Source organism: Schistocerca gregaria, chromosome 1 (assembly GCF_023897955.1).
Source record: "Schistocerca gregaria isolate iqSchGreg1 chromosome 1, iqSchGreg1.2, whole genome shotgun sequence".
Taxonomy (NCBI): Eukaryota; Metazoa; Arthropoda; class Insecta; order Orthoptera; family Acrididae; genus Schistocerca; species Schistocerca gregaria.
Window position 1 is genome coordinate 1,031,672,777 of NC_064920.1, and position 17,816 is coordinate 1,031,690,592.

General features: G+C 39.5%; 1 protein-coding gene across 1 annotated transcript in view; it reads left to right on the plus strand.

Moving 5' to 3' along the window:
- The window catches only part of LOC126279122 (carbonic anhydrase 13-like), a 223,578-nt gene that overhangs the window by 193,834 nt on the left and 11,928 nt on the right, over positions 1-17,816 (plus strand). Inside the window, exons 3-5 of the mRNA XM_049979604.1 lie at positions 8,582-8,685; positions 11,132-11,227; positions 11,409-11,523. Coding sequence (XP_049835561.1) covers positions 8,582-8,685; positions 11,132-11,227; positions 11,409-11,523 — 315 coding nt within the window. The remainder of the gene's footprint in view (positions 1-8,581; positions 8,686-11,131; positions 11,228-11,408; positions 11,524-17,816) is intronic.

Here is a 17,816-nt window from a genome sequence, read left to right on the forward strand (position 1 = left end):
TGAAGACAAAGGTACAGTGTGGACAGAAGACGATGTTTTGGCGTATGCTCTTGTTTTTGGGGAACATAGTGGAGTTACTGCACAGATAAACGGAAACTCAAGTGCTTAAGATTGTTTCAGTGTTTTTATGACAGACGAAATTATGAAAACAATAAAAAACTGAAACTAATAGATATGATGCAAGTATCATCAGTAAAATGAGAAGGAATAACTCTCTACATCTACATGATTATTGTGATATTCACAATAAAGTGCCTGGCAGAGGGTTCAGTGAACCACCTTCAAGCTGTCTCTACCGTTCCACTCTCGAACGGCACGCCGGAAAACAGAGCACTTAAATTTTTCGGTGCGAGACCCGATTTCTTGTTTTATCGTGATGATCATTTCTCCCTATGTATGTGGGTGCCAAGAGAATGTTTTCGCGATCGGAGGAGAAAACTGGTGACCGAAATTTCATGAGAAGATTCCTTCGCAACGAAAAACGCCTTTCTTTTAATGATTGCCACTCCAATTCATGTATCATGTCTGTGACACTATCTTCCCCCTACTTCGCGATAATATAAAACGAGCCGCCCTCCTTTGCACTTTTTCAAAATCATCCGTCAGTGTCACCTGATATGGATCCCACACTGCACAGCAATACTCCAGAATAGGGAGGACAATTGTAGTATAAGCAGTCTCTTTAGTAGATCTGTTGCACCTTCTAAGTGTTCTGCTAATGAATCGCAGTCTTTGGTTTGCTCTACCCACAACATTATCTATGTCATCGTTCCAACTTAGTTTTTTAACTGTAATCCCGAAGTATTTAGTTGAATTAACAGCCTTCAGATTTGTGTGACTTAACGCGTAACTGAAATTTAGCAGATTTCTTTTAGTACTGATGTGAGTAACTTCACACTTTTCTTCATCAGTGTCGATTGCCACTTTTCGCACCACACATACATCTTATATGAAACATTTTGTAATTCATTTTGGTCATATGATTACTTTACAAGGCGGTAAATGACAGCATCATATGCAAATAATCTAAGAGGGCTACTCAGATTGTCTCCTAAGTCGTTAATATTTATCAGGAACAACAGAGGACCTACAACACTTCCTTGGAGAACGCCAGACATCTCTTCTGTTTTACTCGATGACTTTCCGTCTATTACTACGAACTGTAACCTTTCTGACAGGAAATCACGAATCCAGTCGCACAACTGAGGTGATATTCCATTGGCACACAGTTTGGTTAGAAGACGCTTGTGAGGAATGGTGTCAAAGGCCTTTTGAAAAACTAAAAATATGGAGTCAATTTGACATCCCCTGGCGATAGCACTCATTACTTCATGAACATAAAGAGCTAGTTGTGCTCCGCAAGAACGGTATTTTCTGAATCCGTGCTGACTATGTGTTAATAAATCGTTTTCTTCGAGGTACTTCACAATGTTCGAATACAGTATATGTTCCAAAACACTACTGCAAATCGACGTTAGTGATATGGGCCTGTAATTACGGGGATTACTCCTACTTCCCGTTATGGGTAATGGTATGACTTGAGCAATTTTCCAGTCTTTAGGTACGGATCTTTCTATGAGCGAGTGGTTGTATAAAATTTCTAAATATGGAGCTATTTTATCAGCATTCTTTGTGAGGAACTTGACTTGTAAACAATCTGGACCGCAGGCCTTGCCTTTATTAAGTGATTTAAGCTGCTTCGTTACACCGAGGACATCTACCTCTGTGTTTCTTATCTTGGCAGTTGTCCTTAATTGCAATTCAGGAATATTTACTTCGTCTTCTTTGGTGAAGGAGTTTCGGAAAACCAACAATTGACTGTAGGTGAAGGCATTTGTGGGTTCTGAGGAAGAATTCAATTCAGAGTTTATATAAAAATAAACCTGAAAAATATGGTATGAAATTATTTATGGTATAAGATGCAAAGACTGGCTATTGCTTGAACTTAGAAGTGTACATGGGAAAAGGAACCGAAGAGAGTGATGTTATACTGCTCTTAGTCTTTTTTTAAAATATTTTGGTAAAGGCCATACTGTCTTCATGGGCAGATATTACAGCTCTCTTGCACTATTCGGCCACCTGTGGAACAAGAGAATCACTGCAGTGAGAACATGCATGCCTAACAAGAGAGACCTGCCCAAAGATACCGTTGTGGAAAAGAAGATAAAGAAAGGCGAAATGATATTTATGAGGGGAGAACATTTACTTTGCTTGAAGTGGAAAGATACAAGGGATGTGTTGATGCTTTCAGTTTGTCACAAGGCAACAATGTTGGAAATGTCAATGTGTACTAAACAGGGCCGCATCAACAAAATGAAAGCAGATGTAGTGTTGGACTACAATACTTATAAAACAGGACTGTATCGTTCTGATCAGATGGTTGCTTACTATCCATTTGGCAGGAAGCAGTTCAAATGGTGGAAAAAGTTGTTTTTTCACATGTGTGTGATGTGTCTCACAAATGCATATGCATATGTATTGTAAAGGAGACAAGAAATGCTGAAGACAGGAAAAAATGTAGTCTGAAGACATTTCTTCTTCAGGTTGCCGTGTCTCTTGTGAAAAGGGCACACAAGGAAACTGAGCCGGTAAATAGTTCAATCAATGACAGACTAAAGGGAAGGCATTTTGTACAGAAGATCCCATCCCAGAGAAGAAAACTAACCCCCTACGGGTTTGTAACTTTTGTTCAGAAAGGAACAAAGCACAGACTGGCAAGTCAGGAAGGAAAGAGATGTTGGTGTCAAGAGTGTAATGTGCTTTATGTATACCAGAATGTTTCAGGGAATACCACACAAAAACAAATTGTGTCTTATATTCATTGTTTGACTTTTTTCAAAATCTGAAAATATATAGTAATATTTTTTGGTATCAAAAATGTGTTTCTCTCTTTCACCTGCCACAACCTATTTCTTCAAAAAGTCAGCCTGCAAAAACACAAAGTTTTTACCTCTAGCATTACAACTGTTAAAGTTATTGAATTCTAAAAATCATGAAAAATGCTCAGTTAGCTGGGCACACGGGTCAGCATTGGGCCCAGATGCGAAAGTGTTGTCACAGTTCGCAGAATGAATTATTGGAGATACACATTTCATGAGGTTAACTGAAAATTCACAGTCAATAATTAAAAACAGTCATTCAATAAACTCTTGGACACAGAATTTAGATAAAAGTCAGCATCTTTTTACGGCTTATGATTTGTGCTACCGTGTCTGTGTACATGGTGCAATAATTTTTAGGCACAGATCTTGCTCACATCATAAGCTTCTGCAGGCTGGCTAAAATGGCTTCCAGCAACCTCTGTTTTATAAGATTATAATAATTAACAATACTTTCAGCTATTGTTACCTGTCTTTTTACTAATTACATTTGTGAATGACTGAATAATGGAATAAGATTTGTTTGACTGAAGACTTTTAAATAACACAATAATTGCTATTGGATTATGCTGTCTAGTTTGCCAAAATATGGGACTCTCCTTCAGTAACAATGTTTTAGATAAGAATGCTAATTACTCAGACACTACATGAGTGAAAAGTTGCTAACAGATTTCCAGCTTTAGCTATCACTTATTTATATATACTTTCATCTACTTTATCTGCAAGTTAGCAGTTGGGTTCATGTTCACATAGGAACAATCATAAAGAAGTTTTGAATTATTGGCATTTGTTAATGGGCACAACTTGTTTATATAAACTAATTACACCAATGGCTTCTAATTAACCAAATGAATGTGATAGATAATAAACTCAAAGTTGGCTAAGCCCTGAGTTAATAATCATGATTTTGGGATCTGTTCAAATCATAAAATTAACACCACTGAAGATATTTGCAAAAAAAAAAAAAAAAAAAAAAAAAAAAAAAAAAAAAAAAAAAAAATGAAATAAAAAGTAAAATAAAATAAAAAAATGGGAGAAGAAAAACATAACATCAGGAAAGAATCAATCTGCTTTGTTACAACCTGTGTTACCCTCATAAAAGGGAGGTGATGGTTTAATGGCCAGTTGGAGGAGGTCATGAGACAGAACCTGAGCTCATATCGAGGAAGGAGAAGGAAATCACGTGAGGCCTTTCAAGGAAATCATTCAGGTATTCATCTAAAATGATTTAAGGAAATTGTGGGGAACCTAAATCTGGATAGCTGGACAGGAATTTGAACTGCTGTCCTCTTGAATAAAAGTCCAGTGCCTTAATACTGTGTCACCTCACTCAGTACCCCAGTAAGACTGATATGGCGAGAGAAGTGGTGTGGAGAGAGGAAATTTCACCACTTCCTTGTAGTGAAGTCATAAAGATCTGCCTTTTTCTTTATCTTTACTGTTGATTGTAATTATTCTATCAGAGGAGCCATAAACCGTGTCTATGATGGACCAGAAATCACTGCATAAATCATTTTAAGACAAGTAGTTTGAATAAAGAACCAAGAAATGAAATGAAACACAGCATTCACCAAAGGCTACTACTACCATTCAGTGTTGACGACTAATCACAAAGGTTAGCAATGACTTGAGGAAATCAAGTGGCCTGAAGTCTTTTGGCTTCCACTAACTGTCCACTAGTGTTAACCCCTTGAAATATTTATAAAGGTTATTTTTGGTGGCCCTAGTGTCATATTTATGTTTTCATCAATTACTTGAGAAAAGAAAAATAGAAATATTGGCAATGAAAAAAGATATTAATGAATAATATATAATTTGTGAAGCAGTTGTCAAAATAAGCAATATTTTCGTGAGTTAATGTTAACACTAATTGAAAAGTCTCCCAAAAATTGAGAAAAGGAAGCACTGTCACTTAACACATTTATTAATACACAGTTTGATAGGACTCCCAGCAAATTGATCTGAGGCTAGAATATAAAAAGCAAACTTTTTTTTAACATTCAACAAAAGGTTAACTTCTTGAAGTGTCCAGGTTCAAATAACAAAAATTTCCATTTCCTAGCAGGAAACTCAAACAACACTTTGATCCAAAAGAAGGCAAAGTCAGTACCCTGGTACGTAACATGTTCTGCCTTGGTTCTGAGCTAAAGTCTGTGACCTGCATGGGATATGAAAATTTGTCTGAGTTCAGTAGTCACCACTTAAAACTTTTCCAAGTCTGAGAGTGTCGTGCTAAGCTGGACCCACCCCAGAAGCGCAACATAAAAGGCAAGATGGTCAGCAACAGACAGGGTGGTAGCAGCAGCGGCAACTTCTGAGAGGAACGTCAGTCTTAAGTGGATGGATGAACCACTGGCTGTCGCCAGAATGTGGCCTTAAATCCTGGCTGTGCAGGTGACAACTGCTTTCTTACTGGCTGGTTCCCATGATCATGGATTTGGAACATAGTCCAATTAGTGTATGCTGCTTGCTGGTGCACTCATCGATTGCTGGCTTGGTGTGGCTGCTAGTATGACCCTCTGAAGGCCTACCAGCTGACTTCTTGTTGCAGTCTGGTTGGCTGCCGGTAGTTCAGAGAGACAGGAGTTTAAATGCTGCAACACATGGACGGTCAATTGTTGGCACTTTACAGTGGGTGCACCACAGCATTGATGCCAAAAGTTATCCCCAGGGGTTCTTTCTCAATTTGTGTATAGTCTTTCTGTGTGTGGTTGAGTGTCTTGGATATGAATGCAATATGGCTTTCAACACCACTGATAATATTGTGCAGCACTGCACCCACACTGTTATCTGATGCATCCACTGCCAGGACCAACAGCTTGGAAGGATCATAGACAACAAGACATTTTAGCTTCAGAAGGGCCTGCTCCAAGGTCTAGAAAGCCCTGTTGCACTGCTCTGACCAGTTCTATAGAACATTCTTTCTGAGAAGTCAGTGCAAGAGCTCTGCCACTGCTGCTGAATGCTGGATAAATGATGATAGTAACTGATCTGCCACAAAATGGACTTCAGTTGCATAACATCCTCAGGAATTGGTTACTTCTGGAACACTTCAACGTGGGTGGACATGAAGAGAATGACAGAGGTGCTAAAGATATGGCATAAGTATTCAACTTGTCAGACTAGGAATTCATAATTATCAAGACTGAAGTGCAAGTTTACCTTCTGGAACACCAAAAACAAGGCCCATAAAGTGGCAGTTTTCCCTGTGATCAAGATGTCATCAAGATAAGTGGTTGTGCCAGGGATCAGGCAAATCAGTTGGTACAGACACTGCTGAAAACTAGCTGGTGCACTTACAATGTCAAACAGTAAGGAGATGTAATGAAGAACACCAAAGTGGTCTTCATAGTTGTTGATCCCTGTAGTGATGGCTGAGAAGATGGTAGGAAATTTCTTGTGGAAACTACTGGTGTAGGGTAGCTGACTCACTGCAGGAACCACAGGTGTGGCTTCATGAAATGAAAGTCACAGAGTATGAAACGGGGCCAGCCCAAGCAAGTTACATGTGCCCGGGTGGCAACCCTGAGGATGTGAGCCATGGAGGAGGTAGGCCCATACCATATATGTCTGTTGAAGACCTAAGTGGTGGAAATAACATCATTGCTTAAACTCTTCAAAGGCAGATATGTGTCTCAGTCAATAACAGTGGTTACCAAATCTGTGTCAATCTGCAAGGTGAGCAAAACCCTGATGAGCTGCACAAGCAGCCCCCCTTTGGGTGGTGGATGAAGCAGTGCGCACGGGAGGGGGGGGGGGGGGGGGGGTGCCTTAATTTGTCTGTGAAACTGGCACTGGGTTAGTCAGTCAGCTGCCCAATCGTCTGAACATGTAACTAGCTAGCTAACTTTTCTCAGGATGTTCCAGAACTAACTTCAAATATCATTCTTACAATACAATCCACAAAGTATGATAAATAGTTTCTTTATCATCTACAGCAGTCATCAAGTGTAATGATATCCGTGGGTGTCCACAGAAACTTATTTAAGATGGGCCAAGATCCAAATACTGCCATTTTTTATGTAGCTGAGATTGTGTCACACCCCATATCTAAATTTGACAGGAAGTACACTAACCACATTGTATGTCAAACATTTGATAGTTGCAACTCTTTTTTAACTATATTACTTTGATACTGGAAGGATAAGCATACTTCCTTAAAATGTGCAAAGTACATCTTCTTATGTTATCAGTATGAATGCAGATCCCACAATTTCAATTTAACAGTCAGAGATTGCATCCCTATATGATTAAATTCCAATATGGATAAATTCATTACATGCAATGAATTGTAAGAGAAACATCAAAATATTCAGAATAGATTTTTTTTGGCCTATACTAGTTACATGAGTCTCACCCTGAAAGCTAAGAATCTGGAATACATAAAAGTGTCTGAAAACTTTTGATAAGCCTGTTGTTTATTAACAAAAACAACATGCTAATATGTCACTGACTAATACTCTTCAAGTGGGAAAATAGGTTATAAACTTTAAAATGTTCATTTGATTTTGATTCTTGTCAAACAATACTTCCAGCTAAGTGACTAATAGTTCCCCTGCATACAGGAAACATTCTGTAAGCACAAAGTCTCCACCTGATGCTGTGTTATTCTTCAGTTATACTGTTGTTCTCTGGGTTTCTTCTTTACTGTTTTTATATTGTTAAATTTTATACTTCATGCTGGTTTTTTTCCAGAAGTGGCTAAAAGCAATTCACTAGGCTGAGTTTCAAGATACGTCCCTGATACTTCACAATTCTGATTCAGTCATTTTTTTAAATAACTGATTGCATTATGATCTCAATTTATAATCGTTGCAGTGGTTTGTTTCTTAATTTGCACAGCTCCTATGTTTTGAGCTTTTTCAGGAACTTGGCTTACATTAGGTTTAGGTTGGGTTTTTCACACAACTCTTTCAATCAGTTGCAAATAAAATGTCAAATCCACAATCAGCTGTTTCTATTTATACTGCAGGCCACACATTGATCATCAGAACAGAGACAGAAAAATGAATATTTTGATGATAAACAACGTAGATTCTCCACTAAGTCACTCAGCATGACAAACATTTTACTTTCTCTCCACACTGTGGGAAACAGACAGCACAGAGAATAAGCCTAGTGTATGGAGTCATGTCACATGTGGCTAAATTGGCAAACAATGATATCTACAGAATTCTGTAAGATTAGTAGCAGACACTCATCTCTGGGAGGCTTCCAATGATATTGTATTATAATACTTTCATGACTCTTCAAACAATTCGTGATATATTCTATGAATATTTTTATATCTGTATTAATGTAAAATAATTCTAAAACTAAACAAATATACAGCTCTATATGATATGTCTCATGTAATAAGGTAACTTACGTCTAATGAAAATGCCCTGAGACCACTAAATTATAGTCACATAGTAATACTCAATCTGGGATAACAGGTTTGATTAACAGACTTTCTTCAGGTGAAAGACATATTAAATGGCACTGTAAAATATCTGACAGAACATTTGTCAAAGTAGAGGGTTTTCCTCAAAAGTTTTCCAGTGCAATACTCCATTAATGGCCACCAATCAAATGGGAACATACACTCAATATCATGGTAGATGTCCTTAGAGTAAGCAAAGCCCATGTGCAGGCATCAGTTTTCAGTCTCTATTATTGCACAGAAGAAAAAAAAATCTTGAATATGTGTGTTTGTGTTTCAGAGCTCAGAGGAGGACCTCTGGCAGATACCTATGTACTTGAGCAGTTCCACTGCCACTGGGGCTGCTCTGAGCACACAGTCGATGGTCGTGGATATGCAGGCGAGGTAACATGTCTTCCTGAGCTGTAACTTGCTCATCCCATTTAACATCACAAACATAAAACTAATCTTATAATTATTGAATAATTGTATTGTGGTAACTGTTCACTTAGTCAAGATCAATCAGTAATGCTAGTGATTGTATGTTCATTGTCACATAAACTGCAGTATTGTCCTTTCAGTTTATTTATTTTTTTAAATGTTAAATCAGCCAAATTGTTACAGTCGAATTAGGATGATGCAAGTATATGTGCATCTAAAAAAGTTACTTAAATTATTGAGTAACATGTTTGCAAAACAAACAGGTTAAGATAGCAGAATTGCACTTCGTAGTCTTCTTCTTATTCTTCTTTCTTCCCTGTTCCTGCTCCTCTAGGGAATTGTTATATGGATTTTGGCAGTGTTAGTGACAGTATGTGGCCAGATGCCTTTCCTGATGTCACCACTCCCCCAAGACAGAATTTGTGTACCGGTACCCTATCGGTCTGCGTCTAAGAGTAAATCTCATGTTTGAGTGTGAGGACGTTTTATATCTGTTTGTATAGCATGTATCAAATATGGCACAAGGGTACCACCTCAGCATTTACCTAGCCGGATGTGGGGAATCGCCTAAAACTACATATAGGCTGGCCAGCTCAACAATCCTCACCATTAATTCCAGAGGGGGTTTGATCCAGGGCAGGTTTACTTTCCCAGAAATTGCACTTAAATGCAATCAGCTTGTGTCATTTTCTTTATTTTATTGTAATTAGTGTTTAAAATGTTGTCTGATATTGATATGGATTCTGTCAATCACATTTCATCTATGGTTCTGATGTCAATGAGAATAAGGTCATATGGGATTCTTGACTGGGAAATATTGAGGGCAGGCTCAGCCACCTGATTAGAATGGTTTACTTCTCCTGTGACAAAGGCCCCTTTCCACACATTGTGTGAGCACTGTGTCTTAAGTTTAGCTGTTGTCTGTATAGAAAATTGTAACAAATGTGCATGTGGTATAAAGTTGTCATATTTATGTTGCATAATGGTGTGTGTGGGAGTGAGGAAATGAACAGTGTCTCACTTTGAGACACTGTGAAGAAGTTTGGGATTTAATCCAGGAACTGGCATAAAAAAAGTTGATCAACAACTTAACACCATGACCCCTCTTGCTGTTTCTAGCCAAATACTAATGACGAAAATTCCTTCCACTATGAGAATTCAAACTGATTGCCTCAAAGTTAAGTGTCACCATACAGGCATGTATTATTAGGAACAAAATGAGACACCATGTAACCTAATGTCAGAATTATTGTCCTCAGAATTTTGCAAATGTTTGTACCTCAGAGAGTGCCAGAATTGCATATTTCAGCTATTTTCAGTCTCTTGCCACATATGGAATAAGATTTTGGGGTTCCACAACAGGGCGCCAAAAACAAATTTTTTTGTTGCAGAAGAGGACCATCCAAATAATAACTCAGTCATCCACAGACACACTGCAAACCCATATTCAAAAAGCTTAGAATACTTACTATACCATCATTATACATATACAAATGTGTATTGTATGTCAGGACCCACATTGCAGATTTTCAGACAAATGCCAACTTTCATAACTACAATACCTGCAATAGCAAAGCACTCCATACTCAGCAAACAAAAAGAACGAATACACAAAGGCATGTGAGCCATATCAGTGCAAAACTGTACAATGCACTGCCAGTCAACATCAGGCAGTTAGAAGTTGATAACAAATTTAAAACAGAATTTTAAAAATTTCTAGTAGAACAATGTTTTTATTCTGTAAATGACTATGTAGGTCGATAAATTCTTTCTGACGATATTTATAAAGGCAAAATGGAAAATACTCTATCTGTGCCTAATCATTCATTACATTTACATACTTAAAGGACAGATGTTGTATGATGTAAAAATATACTTAAGCAGTGTTGTGTTTATGAGGACTTGCCATTGAGGAGAACATTAAAGCCTTATGAAAAACGGACTATGCATTTAAAATAACAAGCAGTGACATATATAGGCTATATTAATTTCATTGTATTATTATTAACTTCATTGTATTATTTTGTTTTGTACTTTTTTACATATATATCGTTTGTGTCCCATTTCTTTGAAATGGCTTACATGTACCCTTGACAACATCCATGCAATGTTTATTGTCAATGGATGGATAAAAATAAATAAGTAAGTAAATTCATTGTAAAGCAGCCAAAGCAGTTGAATGATCAGTACTTCATTCACTACTAGTTCAATCATCACCTGCCTTAGTGACTGAAAATGATTGCATCATCACACAATTTATGATGATGGAGAAATGTATGATATTCATAATTAATTAATTGTTTCATAAAAGCATTAATCTTGCATTATTATGCATGAAATTGAGTCATCCATTCATAGCTTACTCTATACCACCAGCTCAACATTACCAAAAAAACTTTTTTGTTGACAGTTGCATCTTGTACACTGGAACATAAGCAAATACCAAAGCTTCAGTGAAGCAGCTGGGCAACCAGATGGATTAGGTGTTCTTGGAATATTTGTTGAGGTAAGATACTTAATTTATTAAACATTTGCCTACATGCCCTTCTGTTGCTCTCAAACTGAAATGTACACTCTGAAAAGTATTGTGTCCATGTAATGTTTACCATCTTCACGAGTTATCCATTGTTTCTCGTTATTAAGTTAAATATGATTTCATCAACTAACATAGTAATTCTTTTGCATAGGAAGGTGATGTTCATGAGGAGTTTCAGAAGATAGTTGATGCTCTGCCAAAGATCACCTTAAAAGGGCAGAAGACTGAACTAAGTGATCCTGTGGATCCCAACAAATTACTACCTGGTCAGTATTTTCAGTTATTCTTGGAATTCACATCAGGCTCAGTCTATACATTTTGAAGCACTTAATGTTGTATAACAATACTTTAATAATACAATGCCTGAATGACAAATTTTACCTGAAAATGTTGTTTGTGGGTAGTCTGCTGAGGTTTGCTGCCAGATCCTAAAATCAATGTAAATTAACATTTTGGTGATTCACCTGATCCCCCATCTTCAGGAGAGATGGTGCCTTTGCTGCTGCTGAGTCCCACCTAATTCAGTTTTCAGCAGGACTTAGCATTTCTCCTGAAGATGGACAGATACATTGCTGAAATAATGAGTGATCTAGATTTTAGTACCTGGCAGCAAACCTGAGAAGACTACCAAGAATTAATATGCTCACAACACCTATGCAGTCACAATGTTGTGTGCAGTTTCAGTAAATACTGGTTGAATAATATACATATAGCAATTACACAGTTGGTTACTTGGTAGGTTAGTTTTATTTTACGTGGACAATTTGTATGATTAATCACAATGATATAGAATGAGACATTTTACATTAATATTTTACATTGACATGTAAATGTGTTGATTTTTACACGGTTGTTTACATCTTTCTTTGACATGTTACACAAATAAAATTTATTCTATAAAACAGGAGTTGTCAAGCATAAATCTCTTCAGTTTGTTTTCAAATTTAGCTTTGCTGACTGTCAGACATTTTATATCATTGTGCAAGAGATCACAATTTTAGGGTTGGCATTATGCAGCCCTTTCTGTGCTAAAGGTGACCTTAGTTTGAAATAACGAATGTTATTTCTCTTCTGGTTTTATAATTATGTACATCATCATTCCTTCTGAATGTAGTGGGGCATTTACAACAAACTTCATGATGAAATAAAGAAGCAACATAGTCAAAATTGGTAACTCCTTAAACATATGTCTGCAAGATGGTCATGGGTGAACACCAAGATTATCCTTACAGAAGAAAATTATGTGTCTTAAAGATAAAACAATGGAAAATCTGGGAAGAATGTAACAATATTATGAAAAGGATAGCTGCACACACACACACACACACACACACACACACACACACACACACACACGAGGAGGAGCAGGGGGTAACAGCAAAGCAGCAACCTTCTGGTGCAATACTGAAAGCATGAGAATCAGGTGCACTGTACATTGAAAATCATCACCCCAATAAAGCAATGGCTACATGCACTACAAATTTATTTGACAGTATGCTGCATCGCGCCTTCGCCAAGTGTTGAATCATAAGCAGAAACAAATGACTATAGATAGCTTCCTAGTAAAAAAGAATTAGTTACGTATCATGTATAATAAAGCACATAATACTGTATGTATAATTTCCTTTGAACAAATGGCATAAATAAGAGAGAACTTTTATAATAACAGAAATAATAATTTATTGATAAATCAAAAATCTACTCACCAAGCAGTGGCAGGAGAACACACACACAAAAGTGTTTACTTTTACAAGTTTTCAGAGCCAGTGGCTCCTTCTTCTGGCAGAAGAGTTGAAGGGGAAGGAATAGAGGTGAAGGAAAAGGACTGGAGAGGTTTAGGTAAAAGGGCCATAAAAGCCACCCACAACCCTGGATCAGGGGAGGCTAACACATCCCATCTGGTAAAGTCTCCCCTGGATCCCATACCACACATTGAAAGTCTTGCCCTCCAGGAACTAGTGCAGCATGCCGCTTTCGTAAGCTAATCCTATATCGACAGAAAGAACCGCAATCCTTCACCTAAAAATTGATCCCAACCTTACAATCCTACCTGCTGACAAAGGCTCCACCACCATTGTTTTCAACTGCAAAGATTACCCGGCAAAAGGAGTCTGCCAGCTGTCTGATTCATCCACCTACAAACCCTGCCACAGTGATCCGATTCCAGAAGACGAGCATGATCTCCAGTGTTTCCTCAAATCCTAGGCCCATCAGAGAACATCTCCCCAGAGTCCATCTCTCCCTTCACCCCTATCACTCCCCACACACCTACCTTCTACATGCTTCCTGAAGTCCATAAACCCATACCACCTAGGGCATCCAGTTGTGGCCGGTTACTGTGCCCCGACAGAGAATCTCTTCTCTTATAGACCTACATCTTCAGCTTGTTACTCACAACTTACCCTCTCATATAAAAGATACCAACCATTTCCTCCACTGTCGTTCCACAGTTTCTATTCCTTTACCGCATAGTGTCCTGCATATCGCAATTGACACCACCTCCCTATACACTAACATCCCTAATACCCGTGGCCTTGTCACTGTTCAACACTACCTTTCCCAGAGCCCAATGGATTCCAAAACTACAACCTCCTTCCTTGTGGCCATGACCAACTATATCCTCACCCACACTTATTTCTCCTGTGAAGCTATCACCCCTCAAACAAATCCAGGGTACAGCTATCGGCACCTGCTTGGCACCATCCTATGTCAACCTATTCATGTAACACCTAGATGAATTTTTTCTAACCAATTCTCTCACACAGTTCAGATTCAGCAATGACATCTGCGTTAGTTGGGAGCTCCAATGTTAGGCACGTAACGGGGCCCCTTAGGGATACGGCGGCTAAGGAGGGGAAGAAATCCAGTGTGCACTCCGTGTGCATTCCGGGAGGAGTCATTCCTGATGTGGAAAGGGTCCTTCCGGATACCATGAAGAGCACAGGGTGCAGCCAGCTGCAGCACTAATGACGTGTGTCACTTTGGATCTGAGGAAATTCTCTCTGGATTCCAGCGGCTATCTGATTTGGTGAAGGCTGCCGGTCTTGCTTACGAGATGAAGGCAGAGCTCACCATCTGCAGCATCGTTGACAGAACCGACTGCGGATCTTTGGTACAGAGCCAGGTGGAGGGTCTGAATCAGAGGCTCAGACGGTTTTGCGACCGTGTTGGCTGCAGATTCCTTGACTTGCGCCATAGGGTGGTGGGGGTTCGGGTTCCGCTGAATAGGTCAGGAGTTCACTACACTCAGCTGGCGGCTACACGGGTAGCGGAGGCTGTGTGGTGTGGACTGGGCAGTTTTTTAGGTTAGAAGGCCTCGGGAAAGTACGGGGTGGGCTGCAATGTCAAAGGGTGCATGGCAATTACAGGACGTGCTTGGATCAAGGAACAGCCGGAATTATAGTTGTAAATTGTTGTAGTTCCGCTGGAAAAGTCCCTGAGCTTCAAGCGCTAATAGAAAGCACAGAAGCTGATATCGTTATAGGTACAGAAAGCTGGCTAAAGCCTGAAATAAGTTCTGCAGAAATTTTTACAAAGTCTCAGACGGTGTTCAGGAAAGATAGATTAGGCAGAATTGGTGGTGGAGTGTTTGTGTCTGTCAGTAGTGGTTTATCTTGTAGTGAAGTCGAAGTAGATACTCCGTGCGAATTGGTATGGGTGGAGGTTATACTTAACAGCCGAATTAAGTTAATAATTGGCTCCTTCTACCGACCCCCAGACTCCGATGACACAGTTGCGTAACAGTTCAGAGAAAGTTTGAGTCTCGTAACAAATAAATACCCCACTCATACGGTTATAGTTGGTGGGGACTTCAACCTACCCTAGGTATGTTGGCAAAAATACTTGTTCACAACTGGTGGTAGGCAGAAAACGTCTTCTGAGATTGTCCTAAATGCTTTCTCCGAAAATTATTTCGAGCAGTTAGTCCACGAACCCACGCGAATTGTAAATGGTTGCGACAACACACTTGACCTCTTAGCCACAAACAATCCAGAGCTGATAGAGAGCATCATGACTGATACAGGGATTAGTGATCACAAGGTCGTTGTAGCTAGGCTCAATACCATTTCTTCCAAATCCATCAGAAACAAACGCAAAATAATTTTATTTAAAAAAGCGGATAAAGTGTCACTAGAAGCCTTCCTAAAAGGCAATTTCCATTCCTTCCGAACTGACTATGCGAATGTAGACGAGATGTGGCTCAAATTCAAAGATATAGTAGCAACAGCAATTGAGATATTCATACCTCATAAATTGGTAAGAGATGGAACAGATCCCCCGTGGTACACAAAAAAGGTCCGAACGCTGTTGCAGAGGCAACGGAAAAAGCATGCGAAGTTCAGAAGAACGCGAAATCCCGAAATGGGCTAAAATTTACAGACGCGCAAAATTTGGCACTTACTTCGATGCAAGATGCCTTTAATAGGTTCCACAATGAAACATTGTCTCGAAATTTGGTAGAAAATCCGAAGAAATTCTGGTCGTATGTAAAGTACATAAGCGGCAAGACGCAGTCAATACCTTTGCTGCGCAGTGCCGATGGTACTGTTACCGACGACTGTGCTGCTAAAGCGGAGTTATTGAATGCAGTTTTCCGAAATTCCTTCACCAGGGAAGACGAATGGAATATTCCAGAATTTGAAACACGAACATCTGCTAGCATGAGTTTCTTAGAAGTAGATACCTTAGGGGTTGCGAAGCAACTCAAATCGCTTGATACGGGCAAGTCTTCAGGTCCAGATTGTATACCGATTAGGTTCCTTTCAGATTACGCTGATACTATAGCTCCCTACTTAGCACTTATATACAACCGCTTGCTCACCGATAGATCTGTACCTACAGATTGGAAAATTGCGCAGGTCGCACCAGTGTTCAAGAAGGGTAGTAGGAGTAATCCCTTTTAACTACAGACCTATATCATTGACGTCGGTTTGCAGTAGGGTTTTGGAGCATATACTGTATTCAAACATTATGAATCACCTCGAAGGGAACGATCTATTGACACGTAATCAGCAAGGCTTCAGAAAACATCGCTCTTGTGCAACGCAGCTAGCTCTTTATTCGCACGAAGTAATGGCCGCTATTGACAGGGGATCTCAAGTTGATTCCGTATTTCTAGATTTCCGGAAAGCTTTTGACACCGTTCCTCACAAGCGACTTCTAATCAAGCTGCGGAGCTTTGGGGTATCGTCTCAGTTGTGCGACTGGATTCATGATTTCCTGTCAGGAAGGTCGCAGTTCGTAGTAATAGACGGCAAATCATCGAGTAAAACTGAAGTGATATCAGGTTTTCCTCAGGGAAGCATCCTGGGACCTCTGCTGTTCCTGATCTATATAAATGACCTGGGTGACAATCTGAGCAGTTCTCTTAGATTGTTCACAGATGATGCTGTAATTTACCGTCTAGTATGGTCATCCGAAGACCAGTATCAGTTGCAAAGCGATGTAGAAAAGATTGCTGCATGGTGTGTCAGGTGGCAGTTGACGCTAAAAGTGTGAGATGATCCACATGAGTTCCAAAAGAAATCCGTTGGAATTCAATTACTCGATAAATAGTACAATTCTCAAGGCTGTCAATTCAACTAAGTACCTGGGTGTTAAAATTACGAACAACTTCAGTTGGAAGGACCACATAGATAATATTGTCGGGAAGGCAAGCCAAAGGTTGCGTTTCATTGGCAGGACACTTAGAAGATGCAACAAGTCCACTAAAGAGACAGCTTACACTACACTCGTTCGTCCTCTGTTAGAATATTGCTGCGCGGTGTGGGATCCTTACCAGGTGGGATTGACGGAGGACATCGAAAGGGTGCAAAGAAGGGCAGCTCGTTTTGTATTATCACGTTATAGGGGAGAGAGTGTGGCAGATATGATACACGAGTTGGGATGGAAGTCATTACAGCATAGACGTTTTTCGTCGCGGCGAGACCTTTTTACGAAATTTCAGTCACCAACTTTCTCTTCCGAATGCGAAAATATTTTGTTGAGCCCAACCTACATAGGTAGGAATGATCATCAAAATAAAATAAGAGAAATCAGAGCTCGAACAGAAAGGTTTAGGTGTTCGTTTTTCCCACTTGCTGTTCAGGAGTGGAATAGTAGAGAGATAGTATGATTGTGGTTCGATGAACCCTCTGCCAAGCACTTAAATGTGAATTGCAGAGTAGTCATGTAGATGTAGATCTCAAGGACACCCTATCCACATTCCTCCAGCATCTTCACACGTTCTCCCCTGTTTGCTACACCTGGTCCTCCTCTATCCACCAAGCCACCTTCCTCGATGTTGTTGTCCACCTCAAAGATGGCTACATCAGTACCTCTGTCCATATCAAATCTACTAACCGTCAATACCACCTCCATTTCGATAATTGCCACCTATGGCAGTTGTGTCTGTAGTGATGAGCAGTCCCTCTTGAAATATACCATGCTTCTCACTGAGGTCTTCACAGATTCTATGTTTCCGTAACCCTCCTGGCCTCAACCTTCGTTAGTCAATGTCCTTTAGCCACCTATCACCTTCCCTTGCTTTATCTCTCCAGTCACCCACCACCTCCCAAAG